General features: G+C 43.0%; 1 protein-coding gene across 1 annotated transcript; it reads left to right on the forward strand.

The window, feature by feature from the left end:
- The first annotated feature begins 370 nt into the window (after nucleotides 1–370).
- On the forward strand, nucleotides 371–16,500 carry sall3a (spalt-like transcription factor 3a). The gene is made up of 5 exons (XM_032519005.1): nucleotides 371–1,610; nucleotides 1,796–1,926; nucleotides 10,663–13,818; nucleotides 14,182–14,519; nucleotides 14,853–16,500. The coding sequence occupies exons 1-5, from the start codon at nucleotides 1,585–1,587 to the stop codon at nucleotides 15,282–15,284; spliced, it is 4,083 nt and encodes a 1,360-aa protein (XP_032374896.1). The 5' UTR covers nucleotides 371–1,584; the 3' UTR covers nucleotides 15,285–16,500.
- Nucleotides 16,501–19,011: the final 2,511 nt, after the last annotated feature.

Consider the following 19,011-nt stretch of genomic DNA (forward strand, 5'->3'; position numbering starts at 1 on the left):
ATATATATATATATATATATAGTCAGTAAATCACTACTAGAGTGTGATTACTGTTACATTACTTCTACAAATCATTACTGGCAAAAAACCTACATTCCCAGTGATTGGCACCGTGCGTAAAATTGCCATAAACTAGAAAAAAGTCACCAAATAGGTAGGAAGTTGTGATGAAAAGCCGACCGTTGATCGACAAAATCGCTGCTCTGATTAAAAAAAAAAACAAATCTGTGAGATGAATATGAGTGGCTTTCGGTTACAGGCGGCGGCCGGTGAGAGCAACGGGATATTACATGATGGGAGGTCAGATCTGGGTGTTCACACTGGCGCGTGAGGACGATCCATTGAACAGTAACGTGGTGGTACATCCTAGTGGTGGCTACAAGCAATGGGCTGAACCTCTGCTTGGGGGTTAACTCTCACACACAGCGCAGTCCCCTACACACACGGAGCCATGCCCAGCACCGACACACCGAGAGTGCGAGTGCTCTGTCAGAAGATAACTTCCAAGTTGGCTTCGATATGAGCCCGCGAGCCGACAGAAGGGAAGACACTGAACGATGCTTTAATTTTGGAAAACAAACGGGTGTTTAGCCACCAGATATCCAGAAAAAAAGCCACTTTTGGAGAGCGCACCGAGGCGAAGGCGCAGACGGGAGCTGATTCACCGCGAGAGGAAGAAGAGGAGGACGAGGGCAACTTCATCGCGATCACAAACATTGAAGCGACTTCTCTTTTTTGCGGGACAAATGACTTTCTGAACCCATTGACAGTGTTGCTGAGCCCGACAGGAGGACTGCTGTTAGCAGTAGTGGCACCGATTTCTCGGAAGACGCGCGTCAAAGTTTGGAGAGCGGAGCTGCGCCGTTCGAAATAAAAAAGAACCCTGCTAACAATTTATGGCTATTGACAAGAACTTTACACGTCCCGTCACTTTTTTTCTGGTTTTTGATGTCCGTGTAGAGACCTCAGCTACTTTACCGGAAGCACCATCACCGAGAGAAAAACTTTAAAGCCTTGAAACATCTCAGAGACTGTAAACATCGCTTCGTTTCAGTCCAATTCAGAAGGAGGTGACACACACACACACACACAAAAGTTACTGAGAGAGAGAGAGAAAGTGCGAGAACTGAACCAAAACTGCCGAGATAGACTTTATGAGAAGACGCTGTCTGAAGTTGGGAGGTAAAAGCGGGATCGTAAAGGTCAGAGTGATGAAGATGAGAGATACTTGGAGAAGAAACGCGGCGGTGAATCCTCGGCACTTGTGAGCCTGTGCGCTTCGTGAAAGGAACGGGGGGGGGGGAAAGGAGACTGACACGTTCCCTGTTGAAGACCCCCCCACCCACCCACCCACACGTAAACTGGGCAAAACAAGAGCTTTGGTGTGTTGTGTTGTTGGGGGAGAGGCTGGATAGTAAAGAGAAAAGAGACGGATAAAGTCTGAGAGTGAAGCGGCTAATTGCTTAGTCCGTCCCTCATTTCCATATCCAATGCGCGTCCGCTGGACTCCAGCCAATCCTCCCCACCTTCACACGGTGCCATTAATCGCGAGGCATTATTCACTATCGTAATTATTATACCGACATGCGCAATCCAACGCACAGCAACAGCAGCGGCGGCAGCAGCAGCAGCAACACCGGCTAATTTCAGAATTGTTTTTTCATCTTTTTTTCTCCTCCCCCCAACCCCTCTCTCCGCTACACCAGACTATTTGCGAACTTTTGTGTGTGTGTTGATTCATTCAGTCCTCCGCTGATGTATCTGCAAAACGCAGAGACATCACGGAGCGCAAAAACAGCAGCAGCAGCAGCAGCAGCAGCAGCAGCAGCACCGACGCCAGCGACATGTCCCGACGCAAGCAAGCCAAGCCGCAGCACCTCAAGTCGGACGAGGAGCCCGCAATAGCCGGGGTGATTTCCGAGCACGGTGAGTGGATTTTTGATCCGTTGCGGTCTCTTCTTCACAAAATGCAAACACAACACTTACACACCCCCCAAAAGCCCCCCCCCAGCCCCCCACCCCACCCTTCCCCTTCTCACAGCTCTGCTTTACACTCATGCTCTTTCTCCACTTCACTCTCTTTTTAGCAGCTTTTTTTTAAACTCCATTTAAGTTTCTACCTGAACTGAAAACTCGTTTGGGTTTATTTGGGTTGTTTTTTTTCTCCCCTCTCTTCATATGGAATAATTTGGAATAAACCCATCCCAGTTTAAGTCCCAAGTCTCTCCTAAATCTACAGGGAAGTGTGCGATTCTCGATTAGGAAGTTGTTTTTTTATCCCCAAACGTCAGTTTAACCTGGACCTCGCCCAGGCTGCATCGCACCACCGGCTCCTGACTTTTAACACGAATGTAACCAATATCATATAAAATACGTTCGTTACACTCCACAGCGTTCATACGATGGGCTGGAGGCCTTTATTTTCTGAGACCTTTTTAAAAATAGAGTTGGTTTAATAATCAGCTATGTGTCAAACACCGGGGCTGTTTTCTTAAAAAAATATGTCTTTAGAATCTGATACAGTAAATAATCTAATACACACGCAAACACACATAATGTGAGAAGTTGAAAACATTTTTTTAAAGTCTCTCTTACAACTGTACAATTGACTCCACGGATATAGAAACAAATCATGCAACAAGATCTATTTTTCATTAAAAAAAATCTAAACCTGTTGAAATTATTATTATTAATATGATTATTATTATTATATTTTTTATTTTTTATTATTATAGTTTTATAGTTTTTGTGTATGAGTGCCTTTGGTCCCTGGGCGTCTGTCTGGCTTTCCGAGGAGCGAAACGCGGATTCAGTTGCAGGTCGAAGCCTTGTTTTGTCATGGAAATGTTTTTGTTTACCCCCCTCACATAAATTTCGCACACTTGATTTGTTCCCTTTTGCTCACAATGTCGACAAGATCGCTTGACAGGGCTCGTCCTCGCCATGTGTGTGTGTGTCTGTGTGTGTGTGTGGAGGGGTGGTGGTAGTGGTGGTGGTGGTGCAAAAAAAAGCCTCATTCCTCTTGTATTCTGTACTCAGCCTTTTGCGCAGTAAAACGACCATTATGAAGCCAAAGTCACATCTTCAGCAAGGCGCCATGCTGCTGGATCACAGGAACAGCGCGAGGACTAGGATTCTCACTTCATGGTGCAAAGAAATCCTGCTTTTCTATGTAAAATTGTTTCAAATTACAGTTTTTTTTAATTGATGTATTTTAGAAAAGCAACATATGTAGAAGAAAAATCGTATTGATCTGTGAGGAGTCAGAAAAATGAATCCCACCATTTTTTATAACTTGAATCAAAACCAATACCAGTGCAGTATATATATTTTTTTTATTAAGATCATAATTTTTCATCATTTTTGTGAAGTATATTACTTTTGGTATCTCCATAATGCTGGGTGCTCCTAACAAATCCCTGCTATTAGTTAAACCTCACTATCTAGGCTCATGTTGGCCAACGCACACACACACACGTACACACACACGCACACACGCACACACACACACACACACACACACACACACACACACTTTGCAGGGCTTCTTTGGAATAGAAATGCGTGATGTAATCTCTGGGGAGCAGTTCTCTTTGCATGGTGCCGGGGAATCACACTGATGACTCTTGGCTCTTTTGTTCCAAATTACTCAGTGGATTTCGGTCATTTGCAGGGCGTTTTGTGTCCGTTTTTAATGTTGAGATAACCTTTCATAGATTTCGGTACGATAGGAAACGTCCATCAGGTTGCTTTCCTGTAGGATCCTGGAATGAAAAGGGAGCTTCCTTTTTCCCCTTTTTCCTGCCGTGAACTTGGGATGATTTACACGCAGGTAAAATTGAATGTAAAAAAACAACAACATTATTGCAATGTGTGACCCAGAAAACCGAACGAGAAACACATCCATACACTCTGTTCTCATTTTGAACACACACCTTCCTACATATGTGGCTTGAAAATTCAAAATGCACACAGTGTTGTGGGTAATCTATAGCATGTACGCCATTGTGCTTAAGACTGGAAGTGGTCCGTGGAATGTTCTTGTCCTTGTTGGAGCACTATACTGGCTCGCTTGTTTTCAGGAGAGACATCGCAGTGAAACAATGCCAAGGCTTTGGCAGAGCACAGCGAAGCCCATAGACACTTAAATACAACCTAATAATATCATGTCTCATCCAAAGCTTCCCAGACAAGCTACAAATGTCAGTCTGTCGGTGTATCATTGTAGCGTGATCAGATTCTCCGCTGCCTATCGCCGTGGTGCAGCTCCTGACGACACTATTGATCGCAAGGGCCTTGACAAATCATTGCATAAAATGTCGAAGGAATTTAAAAGTTCCAACCGTCACTCCCTGCTTGATTTAGACTTAAAATCCATAGACGTTGGGCCGGCGGTGAAGAGAAAAGCCGAGCGTTGGAGTGGTGTTCAAATTGGGCTCAAGGACACACACGCTCTCTCTCCGCGGCACATTTCATGAAAATGGCCATCGCACGAGAAAATAACTGCAAGATCAGGGAGCTCGGGTGTGAACTTCTCCTTGTGTCTCATCCCTTTTTACCAAATCTTCAATTCGGTCTGACCTTATGGTGTGAGTTTCTCTCACTCTGGTGTCCGCCGTAGCACAGTGAGGACCTCTTTAATGTGCTGCATCCCTGAAAAGATAAACAACTAAAATCAAGTGCCAACAAGCCCTTGTCTGGCATATTATCTCCCCCTCAGGCCTTCTGGACACTTGCCCCCTGTGTGTGTGTGTGTGTGTGTGTGTGTGTGTGTGTGTGTGTGTGTGTGTGTGTGTGTGTGTGTGTGTGTGTGTGTGTGTGCGTGTGTGTTTGGATGGTGAGAGTAGGCGGGGGTCTGCTTAGGAGTGCTTTTATAAAGCTTGCTGACTTAACCTTTGTCTAGCCCCGGCCAGCCAGGTCCTGCCGCTAGATGTCAAGCTCCTTGTACAATTAGAACATGTGTGCCGTTGGACTTGGCAGCACAGCTTCCTCGTGTCCTAGGAAGTGTGAACAGCGACGGGCTTTTCATCTGGACACCGCCTCCTCTGCATCCAGAGCCTTTGAAGGTGTGCGCGTGGAATGTGTGGGAGGCGGTGGCGCACATATTGCATTCGAGCACACTTGTGCTTACTAGTACTTAGAGGAATTGCCAAAGGTAATTTTCCCGACCTATGGGCGAAGACGTACACAATCAATTTTGACCAAGAAAGGTACATTTTTATAAATATTATTAGTAAAAAAAACAAAACTTAAGTCTCTTAAGAGACTCCTCAGAAAGACACGTTGGTCTGCATTCACTAAACAGGTGGATGGCCACAAATGGGGTTTCAGTTTTCACTTTTGTGACGCTGTCTTCACAGAAATATTCACATTCTCTCAAATCCTTCATTTAATTCACAAACATGGTCACACTGTTTGAGTAGAAAGTTTTCCTTTTTTTCTACAACAAACAGTTTGAGGCAGGAATGTACGTAGTTATGAGGTGCAAAAAAAAAAAAAACAATACAGTGAGGAAATCCCCGCTGACAGTGACAACATGGTTCCCCTGCAGAGGGGCTTTGTTTGGCTTTTGTTTTAATCCCCTCTCACCATTGGGTGCAGGCCTCTGGACCACCCACATAGTTGTGCCAAAGACGTCTTCAAGAAGGCACTCGAATATGGCTGCGTCCTAATTACTTCTCCGCACTGAAAACACACACAAGCAAGCAATATCCTGATTGAGAGGAAGAACTTGACAGGACTCTTTAACATTAGACTCCACAGCAGATTTGGGGCACATTTAAGAGCAAGCTAACAATCCATCAAGTGAAGAGGTGCATTTGGTCTTTAGTGTTTTTAGTTAAGATGAGTTTTTGTGTGTTTGTTTCGGTTTATTTTCATATTTTAATCAGAAAGCAAAGTCACGGACGAGCACTTTGATGGCTGAGATGTTGCAATTATTTGTCCTTTGAAATTCAAATCTAGGCATCTAAATTCAGCTGAAGCAAAGATCACCATGGAGCAGTTACAGCATGGCTGAGGCCTTCTGAGGATGAGCGTCCATAAGATCCCATAAAGCCTCCTCCTCCTCCTTTTGTAAATCACACACACAGAGAGCCATCTTGACGGGTGACACAGTCATCGGGACATCGGGAGTGCCGTCATTGAATACTGTATTGCAAATGCTTGCACAAACAAATCGTTAATGTTTTGGCTGCTCCACATCTGCAGGCGATAACAAAGGCCTCTCTGTTAGTGCAGATATGACTGTACCACTCTGCAGTAGGGCTGACCAGGCCGATGACACACACACACACACAGAGAGAGCTGTGCTGAGGACGCTCGAGCCCCTGCACGTCCGAGAATTCATGGGATCGTTCAAGGAGATGTTATATGTGTGTATGGCCACAGACATATTAGTGACCAGGAATTTGTGTAGGATTTTTTTTTTTTGAAGGATTTGCTTCTTTAAAAAAGCCATGCTTGCATTGAGATGAGTTGAACTAATGTTATGCTTAAACAGTGTGACAAACAGAGTCAGTTTTTTTTTTTTTTTTTTAAAGGGAATTAACACTTCGCAAAAGTGCAAAGTCAATGTAAAATCAGCATGATTGATGGTCTGAATGATCCTGTGCTGCGAGACAAATTACCAGATTAAAATGCGGCGACGGGCACACAATGCGTCAGTCAAAATAGCTGCCTGACGAATCAACTTAAATAATAATAATAATAAAAAAAAAAAACCTGACTTAAATAATTCATGTCTTATATATGAGAATAGTGGTGGATGTGTGGTCGAAGAATTCCAGCATTGTTCAACCCAGCAGGCCTCTTTTTTATGCCCTCCCCTGCCAACATGGGCAGGACCTACAGTGATGTATCTCTCTTTAAGGTTACTAAGCTATCCCCAGATGCTTGAAAAGAATGCATTTTAAAGGGCCAGGAGGAGGGGCGGTTATAGGAAGGCTGTAAATGCAGGAGATTACTCTTCTTACACTCAGTAATAATGTAAATGAAATTAAAAATCTTACAGTTTGACGAAAAAGTTTTAGGATGAAAATGGTTAGAATGTAGGACACAATACACTTTAAATTACTTTTTATCTCAACATACAGTATGTATGTCTGTTTGTGCGTGTGTGTGTGTGTGTGTGTGTGTGTGTGTGCGTGCGTGTGCGTGTGCGCGTGCGTGCACACTCATTAAGTGAATCTTGGAATTGTTAAGAATGGGAGAATTTGTAATTGCTCAATGCTTGGCTCTGTGGCTTTCACAGAATCTGGGGAAAGCATGAATACCTCATCTGATATAATATGTCAGATTAGCGGTTTCAGTTGGCATGCCACAGATTGCTGAGCAAGATAGCGAAGATAGAGATTCAATGTCTACAATCGCCCTATTGACTGGGCTCAGCTTAATATTTGCATCTGAGTAAATGAAGACTCTTAAAGGAATGAAAAACGGATTGGATTTTTTTTGTCATCCTTTTCTTTTCTCTTGCGATAGGAAAATCAATACCCCCACCCACCCCCCACAACACACACACACACACACGCTTTTTTTTACTGTCTTGCAAACGCATAAGAAAACACAAAATGTCGCCTTTACACAGCTGTGCAACACAATGGCACCCCACTGTTTCAGGAGTGAATGGTGATTGGGAATGCAACTAGTATTATTTTGGCATATACAGTGTTATAATATTTCCAACAAAAGCCTAAAGAATCATCCCCGCAGTGACCTGTATTGTAATACTGAGTGATTGCAGCTATGTTAAACCACAGCAAAATCCCACAAATGAATCACTGAATGCTTTTTAAAGTGGTAGTGTGCGCATTTTTTTTTAATTGAGCTATAAAGGCCATCATATTTGTCACACTATTGCTTTGATTGGGCTTACAATGTTGCAAACTGACAAAACTGGAAATGCCAAGGCTGAAGAACATTTAACAAAATAACAACAAGAATTTCAAAATGGAAAATATCATTCAAAGTCTAAAGTCTTTTATTTTCAAATTAGAAAAATATAGCCCTACACAGGGTCCATTTGACAATGTAGGCCTGTGCAAGCATTCATATACACACTGGAGTTATTTTCTAGTGACAGCAAAAAGCATGGGCGTGTGTGTTTGTGTGTGTGTGCGTATGTGTGATGTTTTTAGGTGTTTATCTCTATACATATATACACGTAATTTGTCTAAGCTCTTTGTCTTTCTATATATGTTTGTGAAGAAATGTGTGTGTGTGTGTGTGTGTGTGTGTGTGTGTGCTTGTGTGTGTGTGTGTGTCAGGTTTGAGGCATACAAAGGCCCCCACTTGTAATTGTATGAATGAATAAAAGAGATTGACAGTAATACCATTCTAATAACTAATCAGCTCAACACAGTGCCTACTCATTTGTGTTGACCTTTCAACCCTCAATTATGGAAATGAGTTCTGCTGTCCGCTGCTGGGCTAAGGAGATTTTTAGCCTGCTGACACGTGTCCCTGACATTTTCAGTTTCCAGACTGGCTTCTTCTCACATCTGGTAAATAACAATAGAAATTGTTAAAAAATCTTTTTTTTTTTTTCATTTCAATAGGACTTTTATCCAAAAGTTGTTGACTTGTAACTGGAAAATCAAGGAGGGAAGTGAGATGGATATTGCAAAATATAAATAACGTAGAACCCAAAATAAAAGTGTGCAGGATTTTAAATGTTTGTTCCCTTTAGTCGCTTAATCATGGGGGCCAGGTTTATAAAAAAAAACAAAAAACTGATTAAGTAAAATGTGATCTTGTTTTGTCAGCCCTGGCCCCAGTGAGGATAAGAACACAGAGCCTGTCCAAAGCCTTTCTTTTCATAATTAATTAGGTTACAGAAACCAGACCTTGATAGCTCACGCCCCCTTTGGCCAGAAATTACAGGAGGAGTGATGAATTTCTTTGCTAATGAGTCACTGTAATTGGCACACATGCTTCATGTCTGCCTCACCGTGACTCGCTCCATTCTAACCTCTGAAACGGATCTCATGTTTACGCACTTGTAAAGCATAGTACGACCTTTGGTGTTGAGTAAACATGTGCAGTCTGTAATAGTACTACTGTAGTAGTACTTTCTGGCAGCTTTTTTTGAGGGAAGGTCACTCTCGACATGTCTTTTTATCGCTTACATTTGTAGCTCAGGCCTGTTGGCCTAATGGGGGAGTTGCACCCCTATGATTAGCAGAAGCAAATGTGTGTGTATATGTGTGTGTGTGTATGTGTGTGTGCGGGGGAGGGGGGGAGGGTTAGATATACAGTCACATACAATTTGTTTCTTTTAGTACTGTAGCTCTGAGCCATTTTTTTAAAGAATTTTTAACTCACTTATCAGCTCCACCTTGTTTTAAAGCATTTTTTTAGCAACCATCGTTTTGCGTAATAAATCAGTTTTATTTGCAATAATGCCTATGAAATTGTCCTAACATTTTTTTTTATATAGTGTAAAGTGCATAAACAGTAGTTTTATTTGTAGATACATTCTTACATTACCAGCTCTGTGCTGGTTCCTTGAGAATACACTGAACAGGAGAGTGTGAGTTAAAGTGTGCGCAGGGTGCTGGGGCAGTGATTGAGCACACTTCCCACTCCTTATGAAAGGGAAATGTGTCTACGGCCTCGAACAACACACACGCATCAAATATAACGATGTTTGAACACAAAGACAATAAATGTACAAGGGAGGCCATTTTTACGTGGTTTTGATCAGGTGTGAATCGGGTCCACGCTCGGAGCTCGCGTCGGCTTGTTTGACTCTTGATGGTTGCATGTGGAAGAGGAAGTGGCTTCCTACAACTGTGATTAAACATGTGTAACTAATCAGAGACTTTGCTGCCATGGTACTAGCATGTAATTTGTTGAGTCTCATTTCAGAGAACATGGGAGAAGGAGTACGAGAGAGAGGGAGAGAGAGTGGAAGAGAAAGTAACACTGGGTATTTCTTAACTGAAAGTTTTGTATTTCAAAACATTTCAAAAGTCATTTCAAAGTTTGGATGATCATGAATTATAGGGAATGGTTCAGGAAATGTTTAAGTGCAATGGATTCAGCAGATCTTTGCTTATGATTCTGACAACACAATTCAAAAGTATTCCAGCATTCCAGTATAGAGTCCCTTGCTTGGATCCAGGGCTAAAGTATTACCTTTGCAATGCTAAATGAAAAGGCCTAGGCATTTGTAATTCAGGGGGAAATAGCTGGGCTTGATAGCAGAGGGGAATCCTAATAGGGCCATCAAAGTCCTGGTTTGTACCCAACAGATGAGGCAGCTGTGAATTGTATGAAATATTGGAAATCAATAGGTTCTATGGAATTTCATTAAGCGGCAGTATCCACAATTGATAGGCCCTCATAATTTGATGGATTGCACAAAGAAAATTATTAGCTGGCTTTATGGAGAGGGTGTGAATGCACAAAGTAGGGTCTTGAGAATTGGTGAACTAGGGCAATTTATTCACAGTAAAAAAAAATAAAAAGATTATTGATTTTGGTAATGTTAAAAGAGAGAGAAAAAAAAATCAAAGGTTAAATCTTTGCAGCACCGCACTGCAAAATATGTGTGGATTCTTCCATTGATTATTTATTCATTAATTCTTCTTTTTTTTTGCTCCCTCTTTTCCTATCCCCCCTCCACTCCCCTGACCCCCTCCTTTCCCCTCCCTTCAGCCCGAGGGGAGGTGCTGGATGATGCCGACAGCGGGAATGAGAGCCGCAGCGGCAGTGAGGAGACGCATGTATGTGAGAAGTGTTGCGCTGAGTTCTTCAAGTGGTCAGACTTCTGTGAACATTCTAAGAGTTGCACCAAAAACCCCCTGGTGCTCATCGTAAATGACAATGAGGACACACCTAACCCCTGCCAAGAGTACCCTACCGAGCTCTCCCCTGTACCCAGCTGCTCTAGCGAGCAGGCTGACAGCGAGGACCCCAGGGAGAGCAACCACAGTCCTGCTGGTGAGGTGGATGACATCCCAGAGACAGCAACCTTAAATGGGGTCAATCTCCTAGAAAAGGAGGACGAGCAGATGGAGCTAGAGCTTTCACCAGAAAAAAATATGGATCCTGAAGACACAGATGTGACATCCCCTGAGCCAGACGACTCCCTACCTCAGCTCAATGATGTCGTCCCCTCAGCTCTTACAAGCTACGACATGCCAAGCACTAATGTAACCTTGGAGACCCTGCATGGCACCCGTGTTGCAGTTGCCCAGTTTTCACAAAGTGTAAGGGCAGCAGTGGGCAGTGGGGTTTCCACCATGGCTATTCCCATGATCCTGGACCAGCTGATGGCCCTCCAGCAGCAACAGATCCACCAGCTGCAGCTGATAGAACAAATACGCAGTCAGGTGGCTCTGATGAACAGACAGTCTGCCTCACAGCCTGCTCTAAACCCCCATCACAGCAATGCTGCTGTAAACCAGGGGCCTGTATCTTCCTGTGCTCCTCCTGTCGCAAGTCAGCTTCAACTACACAACTTTATCTCTCCCCCTGTCCATCAGCTACCTGTTAGGTTGCCGGCCACTCTCAGTGGTCAAGGTCCTTCACTCCTGACCTCAGCGATAGAAGGACCCCTCTCTCAAACACCACAAACTAGCAGTCAGCAGTCCAACTCTACGATACCTATCACGTGCTCGAGTAACTCGGTGTTTCCCTCGCCCAGTGGTACTGGATTGTCATCTCTACTTCCCTCCTGCTCATCCTCAGTCACAAACAACATAAGCACTAGTAGTAGTAGTGCAACAGGAGGTGGTGGCATCAGCAGCAGCTCAGCTCTTCCCAGGAACTCCAGCACCCCTCCCTCACTCAGCCACAGCAGCCTCCTGAGCTCTGCCTCCAGTCTACCGCTGATACCTCACAGCTCATCCAGCAGCGTTATCTTCCCTAACCCGTTGGCCAGCATAGCCGCCACAGCCAATGCGCTTGATCCCCTCTCTGCTCTGATGAAGCACCGTAAGGGGAAGCCCCCAAACGTGTCTGTGTTTGACACTAAGTCTAGCTCTGAGGACCCTTTCTTCAAGCATAAGTGTCGGTTCTGTGCCAAGGTGTTTGGCAGTGACAGCGCCCTACAGATCCACCTGCGTTCACACACTGGAGAGAGGCCCTTCAAATGCAACATATGTGGCAACCGTTTCTCCACCAAGGGAAATCTGAAGGTCCACTTCCAGAGGCACAAAGAAAAATACCCACATATTCAGATGAACCCCTACCCTGTGCCAGAGTACCTGGACAATGTGCCCACAAGCTCAGGCATCCCATATGGAATGTCTTTGCCACCAGAAAAACCTGTAACGACATGGCTAGACAGCAAACCTGTCCTCCCCACGGCTCCAACCTCAGTCGGGCTCCAGCTGCCTCCCACGCTGCCGAGTATGATGGGAGGTTTTGGCGAGTCTCCAAACCTTACACCACTCAACAGGTCCCCTCAAAGGCCATCTCCACCATTAAGCGAGTGTGCATCTTTGTCCCCAAATATCATTATTGACTCTGGCTTAACCACTACATCACCCTCCCCAAAACCCATTCTAGGGGTTGATGCACCTACTCTCTTAAAACCTGAAGGTGTTCTCCTTCCTCCAAGCTGTTCTACTAGGCCAGGAGAGAACACCACCACCACAACTACACTAACTCAAGTTGTCCTTTCATCTGCCGTCACTTCCACCACATTGTCCAGCAGTGGCCAGGTCACTGAACCCCTCACTAGCCCAGACTCCGTTTCTAACCCTGTCTCCCATCCTGTCCTTCCCATGCTCTCAGAGCAGTTTAAGGCCAAGTTTCCTTTTGGAGGCCTCCTAGACTCTATGCAAACCTCAGAGACATCAAAGTTGCAGCAGCTTGTTGAAAACATTGACAAGAAGATGACTGACCCAAACCAGTGTGTCATCTGTCATCGCGTTCTGAGCTGCCAGAGTGCTCTCAAGATGCACTACCGTATCCACACTGGCGAGAGGCCTTTCAAATGCAAGGTATGTGGGCGGGCATTTACCACCAAGGGAAACCTGAAAACACACTTTGGTGTCCATAGATCCAAACCCCCACTTCGGGTCCAACACTCCTGCCCTATATGTCAGAAGAAGTTCACCAATGCCGTTGTGCTGCAGCAACACATTCGTATGCACATGGGAGGGCAGATCCCCAACACCGTTGTCCCGCAGGAGATGCAGGAGATGGACACTGACCTCTCCTTTGATGAGAAGAGCTTAGATGCAATGAGTAATTATGATGATGATCTTTTGGATGAAATGGAGCAAGCTATGGAAGATGAAGCTGACTTCAAAGAAGGGGAAGTAGACCCATGTAAACCTTATTCACCCGGGAGCTCCCCACCAACTTCCATCATTTCCAGCATTGCTGCGATGGAGAACCAGATGAAGATGATCGACTCCACTGCCAACATGAACCGTTCATTTGGTCTCAAGCCTATGCAGAACGGCATCAGCTTTGGAGGAGAGACAGATTGCTTTGCCACTGATTCCCTGTCTGCAGTGGAGGATGCTGAACGTCAAAGCTTGGGCAGCCCGGCTTTGTCTGAGTCCTCTGGCTCTATGCAGCACTTGTCTCCAGCTCACAGTCATTCTGAGAGCCAGCGATCTAAGTCCCCAGCTACATTCAACAATATTAACAACAGTAGTGCCATGCTAGTAGATGAGCTCCAGGAAAACAATACATCCATCTTGGCAACTGTGAAGTCGGAAAAATCAGAGACGCCATCGCCACTTTCTGCATCTGAAGGCACCGGGGCCCTTGACCTGACTGCCACTCAACCTGGCCGGCAGTATATCAAGGAGGAGAGCCACTTCAGCATGCTGTTTCTAAATAGAGACCGAGGTGTGTATGTGCACAATCATAATAGTTTTTTGTAATAACATAAAGTAAATTAAATATCTACATGGATTTAACGTGCAATCCTTACTGAAAATAATGTACTCATAATGACATTATCTGCTCAACACAATGTGATAGGTATGAAGGAAACTATGTTTTGGTATATTGACAGCAAGAGAAGGATCCAAGAGTTCAAAATATTATTCACACATTTTATGAATCAATTATAAAACAAAGTATCATTAGCCTAATTATTGTAGTAGGGCTTCAGCAGTGAAGTGCAATTTGAATGTTTTCAACCCTTCTTAACCCTATGAAGTTTTAATGATTCAGCATTCTAATATTCATTTGAACTCTTCTTTTCAGGGCTGAGCACTCCAAATTTGGCCAGCACTGCGTCAAACATGATCAAAATGGAAATGAATGGACACGGCAAGTCTGTGTCTTTGAGCGACAACTCTCACCTGCCGATGGGCATCCAGGTTCCTGCTGCAGCGCCCCAGAGCACCATGAGCCCCAGCATCAACCCCATGTTGGCTCCCCCGCCTCCACGACGCACTCCTAAGCAGCACAACTGCCACTCGTGTGGGAAGAACTTTTCCTCTGCTAGTGCTCTGCAAATCCACGAGCGCACACACACTGGAGAAAAACCTTTCGCCTGCTCTATTTGTGGAAGGGCTTTCACCACAAAGGGCAATCTGAAGGTATTGGCCAGTTTAATACAGCATCTATTAAAAATTGACATAAATGGGGGCATTGTGGTTGAAGAGACGCATGTTCCATGTAACACTCTGGGATCCATTCTGGCTAATGGTCTTTAGAGAACTGTATGTCCAACCCCTCGTCTCTCCTGGTTCTGATCTCCAGGTTGAAATGTATCTGCTGCTTGTGATTTTTATTTTTTATTTTTATATAAATATACAATCATATCCAAAACGCTCTCCTAATTTAAAAGTGTATATACCACAAAATATAAAAAATGCTGGAATTGCACCTCGAGATGGACACACTCATGATTCTTTTCTTGCTAATTTTAGGTTCACATGGGAACACACATGTGGAACAACGCTCCAGCCCGAAGGGGTCGGCGGCTGTCCGTGGAGAATCCCATGGCCCTGCTGGGCGGGGACGCCATGAAGTTCAGCGAGATGTTCCAGAAGGATCTGGCCGCTCGGGCCATGAACGTCGACCCGGGCTTCTGGAACCAGTACGCGGCCGCCATCACCAACGGGCTCGCCATGAAGAACAATGAGATCTCTGTGATCCAAAACGGAGGCATCACCCAGCTGCCCGTCAGCCTCGGCGGTGCAGGAATCACTTCATTGAGAGCCATGCCGGGAGGAATGGAGCGTGTTCACACAGGCGGCAGCCCTCCCATGACGGGTAGGGAGAAGGCCGGTCTGGATGTCGGGGCCAGCCGCCCCTTCTCCAGATTTATGGAGGAGAACAAAGAGATTGGGATCAATTAAAAATACTTTTCTTCGTTATTCCAAGATAGGCATTTGGCAAAGACTAACAAAAAGGAAAGAAACTGCTGATCCAGTCTGAACTCATGCGTACTATATTATGTACAGATTAAATATTTTTTGTTTGGTTTTGGAAATATAGTATTTAGTATTGATTAGAGGTCTTTGCCTTTCACCCATTCCCTCCTCACTTGATATTTCGCCTATACGAAGAATACTTTGTCTCTTGTTTGAGAATATGTCGTCTTGCAAGATTTGCATGGTACTTATTGGTTTTTATCAGTATGTTTGACTGCTTTTATGACTTCCTTTGAAAACCAGGATCCTGCCTCATTCACGATGGGCAAGCATCTTATCTGGACAGGACTTAAACAGAAAAGTTCATGGACAGTCAGGCCTTGGTCTGGCAACCTCGTTCATGATTGCTCTTTTAAATAGAAAAGGGCAGTGAATAAGACTGAAGAAAAGACTGAAGTGTAGTGTTTCTGTGCTCGCCTGATTATTTTCTTTTTCTCATGAACTAGAAAACTTGAAAAAAATAATGTTTGAACTATTTTAATCTTTACATTTAGTCTCCCAGCATTGTCTTATAATATTGTCCTGTGTCTTTAGTATTTATGATATTGACAAAAAAGCGGGTATACAAAAATATATTTAATGGCCCAAGCATTTTATTGATCCATTTCTTTTCTAAACTGCAGGCTTCACTGATGAATATCTCTTTCAATAAAGACAGTATGTCGTTTGAGTTTAACAACAGAGAAAATGGTAGGTTTTATTTGGATATCTGTTGAGACTATGTGTATCTCGTGACATGGTAAAGAGGCTAGAGATATCCGAAGCTGCTACGACCACAACCCTGCTTTTAACCTTTGTAAAAAGACAAAAGAAGTGATCCTTTTGAAGAAATCTCTATGTATATAAATACAGACAAATCTAAAACAGGTATGCATATTTTGTATCACATAAAAATAGACATCATGAGTTGAGAGTATTTGTCATGTTTGTGAATGCACTTTTTAAAAACAAGACGTTTTGTCTGTGAGTTACCGTTAACCTTTTGACATGAGCTATCTATCACGTGCTGTTTTCATTGTTTTCAGCGTACCACTCCTACAATTTGCAGAGTCGGTTCTCTGTTATTGCATCTGTGCTACTCGTCAGAGTGCAAACTCATCACTCAATCAAAACCTTCTTAAATAAAAAAAAAGAGAACAGGTGTGGGTTTGACTGGTTTCCTTATCTGCATCATGTCTTCCCTTTCTCCATCACCCTTTTATTTCCACTATTTGAAACTGAAATACCAGATACATATGATCAAATCAATGGCAATGTGTCGTAATTATCTTACTTGTTTCTTTCCTTTTTTACATTAATGATTTACTCTTTTTCAATATTTTGGAGCTGAAAAGATAACGGCAGTAGAAAAGGCCCAGCCAGGATGCATTTTATTGTAGTGTGGGCCTGAGTGACAACGAGAGAGTCTTAACTGACTTTGGTTAAAAAATATAAACTAAATAAATAAAGTCAAAATAAATTATATTATTTACATTATTTTGAAATCAGTCCTATTTAAAGAAATGTATACAAAGAACAACTTTCACAGTTGACATGATTAATTATTAGACATTTGCAGTTGAATTTAAAAATCAACATGATTTGCTTCCTAGATGCTCAAAAATGAGGGCCTATTTATTATCAGAAAATGATATGCCTTCTCTTTTGCAACACATTGCTTTTCCCCAGATATCTTATAGTGGCTTGGTATAAAAATCCATTGAAATTACTCATCAAAAATCATTTAATTTTCTACCTTTGTTAATTTTTTTTTATTGTTTTCTTTTATTTGCCAAAAAGATTTTTGTATTTACCATGTATTATGTGTGTGTGTGTGTGTGTGTGTGTGTGTGTACACAATTGCAGCTGATCCTCAGTCGTCTGATACATCCTTCTCTACATGTATTTAAACATCTCAGAACCATACCAATTTATCCATTAGTCACACAAAAAGTAATTTCAAACAAAACGTGATAAATGTACAAAACACTATGAAAACAAAATTTCAAAAACAATTTGAGTTGAATCCAGGTGTAAACTGGCATTCTTAATGAACTTAGTTAAATAAGTCTATAGCTATCATAAAAATCTTAAACTACTTATATTCAGTTTATTTCATGTGAAGAGAATCCTAATCTCGATCATGACTTTCATATCATAATACCACAAATACAAATGAAAAATGAACAGTGTTCAACTGAGCTCGTGTAATGTCCCCGATGAACCAACACCATAATATAATAACCTGGCATGGCTGTTGTGTACCAGAATAGTAGATTAGATTAAGAATTCACATGTTAGTGTGTGAGACAATCGGCGTTGGTCCAGCAGTATGCCAAGACATTTCCATTCAGAACTAAGATGGCTTTCTATGCTGCAGTGGCAGTGTTGACATGTGAGACAGTGTCTGGCAAGTGGCGTATGTTGTGTGGGTTTCAGTGAAATTGTGTGTGTGTGTGTGTGTGTGTGTGTGTGTGTGTGTGTGTGTGTGTGTGTGTGTGTGTGTGTGTGTGTGTATGTGTTGGTGGCCTCCTTGTAGTGTTCAGCCCTCCCGGTGCAGTGCGCTTGCCATGTGGTCCACATGTGTGCGGAAACGCACAGATTCTCCCACTCCCACACAAATACCCTCGTTCTCACTTTCTTCAACGTTAAATAAAAGACAACACAGAATTGAACACCAAATATTCGTAGAGATGGGGAAAATAAATACCCCTGCTGGGAACAGGCTGCAGCCACAGCAGGTGCAAGATGAAAGTTAACGCTAACTTTAATCACTGAGAACAAAAGAATTTTCCAGTGCTTATCTGTTGCAACTGGACCGGCAGATGTGAGTCACTTGACTCTGGCCAATTCCTCACCATATAAAGCAAGATTACCATGACTTAAACTCATTTTCACGTCAGTCTGTAGAACACGGCAATAAATCATTCCTGAAGGCCAAAATAAAAGATAGGCCAGGGATGAAATCTGAAAATCTGATTTCAATGTTCCTCAGCAGAGGTGCAAAGATAAATGGATTAGTTGCCAACTGCTAAATGAATCACCAACTATTTTAATAATCAATGAACTGGTTTGAGTCATATTTTTATGGAACTGTTCCAGCCTAAATTTGAATATTTTTTTCACTCCTCCGTGACGGTAAACTGACTATATTTGACTTGGGGGGAAAAAACAGACATAAGACATCATCTTAGGCTTTGGAACACACTGATCAACATCCTTTACTATTTTATTACATTTCATAGACCAAACAACTAATCCGTTAATCAAGAAAATAATCAACATATCAGTTGATAATGAAAATAATCTTAGTGTGCCCATATTATGACAAAATAACTTTTTCATGGATTTGGGGTGTTATTTTGTGTCTCTGGTGCTTCCACACGCGTACCAATTTAGAAAAAAAAACATCCATGCTATTTTGAGGGAGATCCGGTTTCTGAATGTCCTCTGCCTTCAGTCTCTAGGTGAGCTGTTCAAAATCTTCATGGCTTTGTACGTCACTGGCCGAGACGAGGTGGCTAACCCATAGCACATGCTAGCGGTAGCATGCTAGCTTGTTCTCAATAGCAAAACACTGCTACAACACACAATAGTTCACCATAATCTCCAAAAGAATCTACATCCTGTCCCTGTTCTGCAGGTATTCCACAAGTGGCCCTGGTCTAGAAGA

This window comes from Etheostoma spectabile, chromosome 6 (genome assembly GCF_008692095.1).
Source record: "Etheostoma spectabile isolate EspeVRDwgs_2016 chromosome 6, UIUC_Espe_1.0, whole genome shotgun sequence".
NCBI classification, from domain to species: Eukaryota; Metazoa; Chordata; class Actinopteri; order Perciformes; family Percidae; genus Etheostoma; species Etheostoma spectabile.

Bases quoted from the DNA above. Each gene is read 5' to 3' on its own strand.
- sall3a (XM_032519005.1), top strand. From the start codon at position 1,585: ATGCGCAATCCAACGCACAGCAACAG. The intron at 1,927-10,662 runs GTGAGTGGATTT...CCCTCCCTTCAG, and splicing joins CGGGGTGATTTCCGAGCACG to CCCGAGGGGAGGTGCTGGAT. The intron at 13,819-14,181 runs GTGTGTATGTGC...TCTTCTTTTCAG, and splicing joins GTTTCTAAATAGAGACCGAG to GGCTGAGCACTCCAAATTTG.